General features: G+C 44.4%; 1 protein-coding gene across 2 annotated transcripts; it reads left to right on the plus strand.

The window, feature by feature from the left end:
- Nucleotides 1-290: 290 nt before the first annotated feature.
- Nucleotides 291-7,223, plus strand: LOC147448357 (DNA-directed RNA polymerase subunit beta (DUF616)). Of its 2 annotated transcripts, none has more exons than XM_086520995.1 (7): nucleotides 291-732; nucleotides 998-1,114; nucleotides 1,219-1,409; nucleotides 1,545-1,721; nucleotides 1,791-1,946; nucleotides 6,317-6,593; nucleotides 6,731-7,223. In XM_086520995.1, the coding sequence occupies exons 1-7, from the start codon at nucleotides 363-365 to the stop codon at nucleotides 6,970-6,972; spliced, it is 1,530 nt and encodes a 509-aa protein (XP_086377121.1). In that variant the 5' UTR covers nucleotides 291-362; the 3' UTR covers nucleotides 6,973-7,223. The 2 variants fall into 2 exon arrangements, with proteins under 2 accessions (XP_086377121.1, XP_086377122.1); XM_086520996.1 differs by having other exon boundaries at nucleotides 564-695.
- Nucleotides 7,224-7,595: the final 372 nt, after the last annotated feature.

The following is a 7,595-nucleotide window of genomic DNA, read 5'->3' on the forward strand; positions in this document are numbered from 1 at the left end:
TCTCATAATTTCTTCACTCTGAAAAAGCAAGTTATTTTCAAATTAAAACCAAACTATTTTTCATTAGCAAAAAGGTAAACCATCACTAAGGCCTCAGCCCCTTTGGCGCAGGCCAAAAAGGACCTTGGGCTCACCAAGTAACCAAGAAAATATGCCCTTTGTCTCCACCAATGTGTCACAAGCAAGACACACCAAGGTTGAACCCAGAATAGCCTACCCCTACATTCGAGAGGGCAACTCTTTATAGTAGCAAAGGGGGCCGGACACCCACACACTCCACAATACTAACGATATGAGGAAATCAATCCCAGATCTGCAAAGCTAGAAAGTCAAGAATTGTGGCAAACTAAGTGTAGAGTCTCATGGTGGACATGGAGCCTTTGAGCATGAGAAGGCAGAAGGCAAGTATGTGGTCGCCCGCATCTACACCATCCTCATCGGCATCGCAGCAGCAGCAATGGGGGGAGAGCAGCGGCAGCAGCAACCGGGGGGGCTCAGTACTCTTTATAGCCTCTCATCAGGACGACTTGGAGGACACCGCCCACTTCAAGCCTAGCAACAGCAAGCTTCCTCACAGGAAGCTGCCCGTCAAGAAGCGAAACAAGGCTCACAAAGAACGCTGGCTTCTCCGGCATGCTATTGGTTGCTGGCCTGTTCTCCTCGCTTTGATCGTGGTGCCCTTGCTCATCTTGGAGGTCTGCAATCTCTCTCAGCACAACCCCACCCTTCCAAGTACTTCTTCTTTATCATCGTTTTCTTCACCGTTTCTTGTACATTCGCCTTTCCTTCTGTGCTTCTCTTCGCAAAGCTTGTTTCTCTCGACTTCGTAAGTGTTCTATGTACAATGGGTGCCTGATTTCTGTATTGACTTGCTTATTTCACGTTCTTGACCCTCTCTGAAGTGGGTTATGTATTCAGGGTAGTGCTTCTAGCTTTATGTACTGAATAAAGCTTGCAAGAGAAGGTTTAGGTGAACGTTTTCTTGCTCATGCCACAGGAAGACTAGGAGAAAGTGGTGAATTACAACTTTTCCCCGAAAACCTCACAGAAAGGAAAGAAAGTAACCTGGATAACTTAGACATGCCCATGAGGACTATTGCTGGTGTTCGAGAACGTGAGTATGTGCACCTGATTTTTTTCTTTGCAAGTTTTGAAATGAGGTGCAATGATGCATGGTCATTCTTTTAGAGAAGTTTCTTAGAATAGTTCTATTTCCAGCATGCTTGAAGCTGCTCTCAGCAGCTGAGATTTCAAACTTGGATTTCCCCCCTCCAAGCGTGAGCCAAATAAAGTCTCTTTCATACAAGAAAACAAGGCCATTCCTTGATAACTCAGGCAATTCATCTGCAAATCGCGGGCTTTTATTTACTGGAAATCAAACTATGGAGGAGAGAGAGCAGAGCTTCCAGGTATGCTAATGCAGGCAAGCGGTAGTAAACTGTTTGTCATTCGTACCATAGAAGAAGGCATGGATGTGGATGGTTCTTGGCTGATTTTATTGGCCAGTATCTTTGACTGAAGATGTGGATATGTTATCTTAATAGGTTACCGAGTCCATGGAGGTGCATTGTGGTTTTTGTGGTAATGAAGATATTTTTCATATTGAGAAGCAAGATAGAAGTTTCCTTCTTGGTTGCAAAGCTGTTGTGACAACATGCAACTTTGGGGGTGGTGATGACCTTTTTCAACCAATCAACATGACACAAGCATCTCTCTCAAAGGTAAATGCCAATTTTTTGTGCAGACTTGATTCGTCTTGTACCATGTTTAATATTTCACTTGGTGCTTAGGTTTGCTATGTGGCGTTCTGGGATAAAATTACATTAGAAGCACAAGCCTTGAAAGGAAGAGCACCGGATAATGACAGAAAGATTGGACATTGGCGCATTGTAGTAGTTGAAAATCTACCATTTAATGACCAGCGCTTGAATGGAAAAATACCCAAGGTGCTTCTGATGAACATCTGATCTTTGTGGATGAAATAAGTGTCTTATGTTTTTTTTGTGTTGTTTGCTTTAATTGTATTTATTGATAACCTACGCCTACCTGAAAAGTCTAGTTATTTCTATGAACAAAAAGACAAACCATTTTCAAAAGAATGATGTTGGCAACTTAGACTGCTTTGCTTTGCTTTGAGTTAACAAGCTTGCATAAATAGAGTAATTAGATGTTTTCTTTCCATCTTTATGTAATGTGACAAATGTAATCAATATCATGTCATACCAATCCTTTTAAGATCATGTTTGCTCAAGTCATAGTTACCCAGAACGGGAACAGTAGGGTGCGGAACGGGACGGGAACGGGAGGGAGGCGAGGGGCCGGAACGGGAACGGGGCCGGAACGGTAGACCAAAGAAACTATATATATTATATGTATTACAGGCTCATATGTTAGTTAAAAACTATAAGCTAAGCTTTTGAATTCGACCATCCTAGTTAGAGCCATATTTACACATGTTGTACGATGACGGAGCTTGAGACAAGGATGGAGTTTGACTCTTGAGAGAGAGAGAGAGAGAGAGAGAGAGAGAGAGAGAGAGAGAGAGAGAGGAATGGAGCTTGAGACACGAGAGGGAGGGATGGAGCTTGAGAAAGAGAGGTAGAAGCCACATTTGTTCTTTGAGGGTGTTGTGCTTTCCGCCAAAAAGGAACAGAAAGAAGCCAGGGCTCCATGTCCAAGCTTAAAGCTTTAGCAAGGAGAGTAGCTCAGTAGAGATGTTGAGAGTTTGAGGAGGAGGTGAGACGAGCCTCCAGAGTCCAAACAGCCCCAAATCAGCCCTCTAAATAGTCCCATAACAGCCCCAAATCAGCCCTCCAAATAGCCCCAAATCTGACCCCAAATAGCCCCCAATAGCCCCAAACATGCCCCCAAATAGCTAGTGAAAAAAGTTGACTTTTTGGTTTGACCGTTCCGGATTCCCGTTCCGCCGTTCCGGGTGCCGTTCCGCCCCGTTCCCCCCCGTTCCAGGTCGCCGTTCCGGTTACACCCCGTTCCGGAACGGTGTTCCGTTCCCGACTCCGTTTCGAGAGCCAGACCCGTTCGGAACGCCGTTTCGGAACATTTAGGGTCCGTTCCGCCCGTTCCCTGTTACTATGGCTCAAGTGAGCAAGGACTTGATGCCATGCGGACATGCTACTACAACTCAAGCCAACCCTAAGACTTGGAAAGCCTAGAAGATCTTTGTTTGGCACCTTTGTGAGCTTGTTTGCGAGACCTTCATGCCTAGATGGATTCATTAGAGTGGGTGTTTGAAACCGGCCCGTGGTGGGGCAGTAGGCGTTGGCTTTCACCCGAAATTCTTTACTTTACTTTAGACACACAGAGGAACTTCACGAATAAGCCTGTGATTGGAATTCAACACTTCAAGACAAACCACGGGCTGGCAGCTAGAGCGCTACCAAGCAGATAAAGGCACCCTGTTGGCCCCAAAGTCTGGCGCCCCTTTCGGTATTTCTTTATTCTTATTATACTTTGAGAAAAACTTGTAAACTTCCACAAGATGTCCCACTTTTATCGGGCTGAAATTCCTCTACTCCAACCCGATTTCGGCAACATAACCACAGTAGAAGTTCCCACGGACAAAGTCCCAAGCAAACATTGACTTTCCACGCAGTTTAGAGCGCTTTGCGAAACCTGGCGAGAAGTTGTAGCTCTTTGAATTCTCTGTTTTGCGCTCCGATCCGTGTGCCGATCACTTTTTTGGGTAGCCCTCGAGCTCTCGCACTTGTAGGGTCACTTGCCCCTTGAATTAGACGAGATTCCTCGCGGGAAATCTCTTCAAAATGGCCTGTACAAGCACTCAATGCTTTTCCGAGGCTCCCCTGACAAATAAATGATCCGAACCCTTGCGCCTGGCCCTCACCAAGTTGTCCAAACCTGTCCATGGTTGTAATTGCAGGTTTTTGACCCAATTTCGCCAACATAACGGTGCAAATATCCCTGTAGGTCGAAAGTACACGTCAAGGACACTTTCCCTTGCGGTATGGAAGCTTTCCAGTGAGCTGCAGGTCAATTTCAGTGTGCTGTAATTTTCTGTTTTGCCACTTTTAGGTGCCTATTGCCCTCTACATGCATCCCAAGGCCTTTCCGAGGCTCCCCTGGCAATTCCCTGCAGTTTAGATGCGAAACCCTAAACCTGCAGAAAAACACAACAGGCTGTAATTTTCTGTTTTGGACCGTATCAAGCGGAGCGAGCACGCCTACGCGTGTCTCAGGTGCTCCCGCATGCAATGGGACAGTTCTCTTTCAAATTGGACGAGTTTTCACGCGAGAAAACTCTCTGGTTTCGCATTCCTTCGCGATGGAACTGGGCGTACCTGAAGGGGATTAGCAATTAGCTAATCCGGTTTCTGTACAGAAGGCTCTTGCCTTGGCAAACGTGCATAAAACCCCCATAACTGTACATGGTCATCTGAGAAGCCCAACTAGTGGGGCATTACCATATGTGCAAAGGGGAGAGAGAGATGCGCGAGAGCAAATCATCGCGCTGCATGGAGCAAGAGAGAAGGCAAGCTTTCCATTAAAGCTGTGAGCACCTGCACCCACTACTCACACACACAGTAGCACTCACTTAAGGGCTGAAATCAGCCCCCTCTCTTGAAATGGGCGCCCCCTCTTCATGCAAATTTGGCAAATGCATCTGGAGCCGCCATGTGTCCAATTTGCCTCCTTTTCAGTTAATTCCCTAGTACCCACCAACTTATAAGTGTTGCAAGGGGCCTAAATGACTTTGAATTGAGCCTAAACACCCTTTTATTGCTCGGATTCCAGTGCCGATTAGCCCGACCAACTCGTGGTGACCTGCCCTTCCCGATTGCGGATGAAACTCTCTGCCATCGGCCGTTTCACACTGACCACGCAATGTCCGGTCATTTGCAACTTCAAAAAGAGGGTCCCAAAAATTAAACATAAATCATCGGAAAGAAACCAACAACTCAAGTTAGCAATTGCCACGTCCTCGTGACAGTGTCGATCTCTACATAACCTTCTTTGCATAAATAAATATATGAGGCATAGGCGGGTGTTGTTACTTTTTTGTCGGCACTTGATGGCATCAACATGTAGCCTATAATAAGTATCTATGCATGTATACATATGATAAGTTGCTTGCATGTATCCAGTTTCTTGGTGCCCTACCCAAGACTTTGACAAATAAGTAAAATAAATACCTAAAAGCCAAACTAAATAATGGGATCATTGGGCAGTTCACTTGAGATGCCTAAACTTTAACATTATCCTGGCCTTTTTCTTGCTCTTCCTCGTTTTCACTCTTATCCTCGCCTTTTCCTTGCTATTCCTTGTGTGTAGCAGCAATCCATCCTTGATGGTCACCCCAGCTTCACCTGTATCAAGGCTGCAATTTGCAAGGAGGGGGGCTCTATACAGGCTTGTTGTGAGTTGGTTCTGCCCTCGTATAGTGATGGCACGACCTACTTCCTGATCCTGCAGAGAATGGTTTGAATTTTGGTGGCTCTCAAGGTGTTGGTGTGGGTACTTTGTTTGGGATGGTTTTGTTGCCTTTCTTTTTCTAGCTTTTTGTTTGTTTTGGTATGCATAATCCTTGCTTTGGTGTGTGTGTGTGTGTGTGTCGTGTGCAGGAGTGGAGCTTAGTCTTTGTGTGCATTGTCTTCTTTTTGTGCTCTCGAGACTTGTTTTTGGGTGTGGGCGTGTGAAGCTTGTCTTCTGAGTATGTTTTCTCGTTTGCTTTCCCAGTGTTTTTGCTGTTTTACTTGTTTCTCTTTCGTTTACTGTTTATGCCTTTGGTCTTTGTTTCTTTTTGTTTTTATCGCATTCTGGTTTTGTTATTGTGGACATCTTAGTGATGCCAGCTGCTTCTTCACTTTTTACCATCTTCGTCATTGACTGCTTCCTCCCCCCTGTTTTTCCCGAGCACTTTGTTTTCAGATAGTACCTGCAGCAGAAAGCTAATTAATGGGCTAATAGGCTAAAAATGCATGTAGGGCCATTGCAACCTAGGATGCCATTGTTTGCTGCTGAAATAACCCCCCCCCCCCCAAAATAAAAATAAAAATAAAAAATACAAAATCCACACCCACTGCGCGCCTGGGCTCTCTCTTTTTTTCCCTTCTCCTGCTGCATGGTTTGACATGTCTCTGATTGTTTAAGCTCACTAGTAATCTTTGATAGATAGATTATTTGTGAGTTCGTAAGAATATTCTTACCATTCCTAATCTTTAAAATATTTCCATGAACAAAATATGTAAGTTCCCAAACATGGGCAGGACTAGACTTGTTCTAGAAGTTATGGTTGAAGTTGCAGCTTATATTTATTTTTAGAACTGGGCAATGTGTGCAGATGTTAGGCCATCGGCTTTTTGTGAATGCAAAATATTCCATCTGGGTGGATTCAAAATCTCAGTTTCGAAGAGATCCAATGGGTGTTTTTGAAGCTATTTTGTGGCGTGCAAATTTGACCTTCGCAATTTCTCAGCATGGAGCTCGGGACAATGTTTACGACGAAGGAGCAGCAATTGTTAAAAAGCACAAGGCTACACCTGAGGAGGTTTCAATTCAGCTAACTCAATATCGAAATGAAGGGTTTCCTGAAAAATCCAGGTTTGATGGTCACAAAGGTGAGTTCTCATTCTCTGATGCGTCTTGGCAGGTGGTTATTAGTTTAGCTAAGGTTCTGTTGTGCTGTTTAAGTGAACTTTGAGCATACGTTCGGTGCACAGATTAATTCATTTTCGACAAATGCTGTTTATTGCAGCTCTGGCAGAGGCATCTGTCATCATCAGAGAACATACACCACTTACGAACCTGCTCATGTGCTTGTGGTTCAATGAGGCTACACGATTTACTGCAAGAGATCAGTTGAGTTTTCCGTATGTGCTAAAGCGGCTAGATTTGCTTCACATAAACATGTTTCCTGTGTGCACTCGGAAAGCCCTTGTAAACAGCATGGGCCATGTTCGAAAAGCCAAGCCGATTGATATGGATACGGCTGCATGAAATGCTATTTCTGGTGACAAGACCACATGCTGCGAGACTGAACTCGGTGAACACGAGAAGGCTGCAGTTCTCATTGCATTTTCTTAACAAGCAATGAAGTTGCACAAACACTGGCTTGGTAATCGGGTGCCCTGCCAAGAGGAAACCTTTCAGGAACTTCTCCTCATTGTATAATTACTGCAAGGTTTCATTCATTCATTACAGCAAAATTCAATCAAGAAGGGCAGCACTTTGCTGCCAGTATTCGTTCATTGTGTTCCATGATTCAAAATGCTAGTGTTTTTGTTGAAGTCATCAATGCCCGAGTCTGGTGTTTGTTCGAGTCATTGTAGCTCAAGTTTGGTTTCCAGAATGTTGGTATTTTTGTTGAATTGGAACCAGAGTCTGTTGATTTTGTCTTAAGTTATTGAAGACGGCAAAAAGCATTTTGTGCGGTGGTTCATGTTTGAAAGACTTGCCCTTAAGGACATTGGAAGTGTAAATGAATGATAAGCACAGCTTTATATTATTTTCAGGGGTATGTGAAAGACTTGTCCTTAAATTGGAAGTCTAAAAGAACATAAAACACAGATTGACATTGTCTTCCCTCTAAATTTGCGGGCTAAGAACCAGAAACTTGCGGC

The sequence above is a fragment of the Adiantum capillus-veneris genome, chromosome 10 (assembly GCF_014529385.1).
Source record: "Adiantum capillus-veneris isolate H3 chromosome 10, ASM1452938v2, whole genome shotgun sequence".
NCBI classification, from domain to species: domain Eukaryota; kingdom Viridiplantae; phylum Streptophyta; class Polypodiopsida; order Polypodiales; family Pteridaceae; genus Adiantum; species Adiantum capillus-veneris.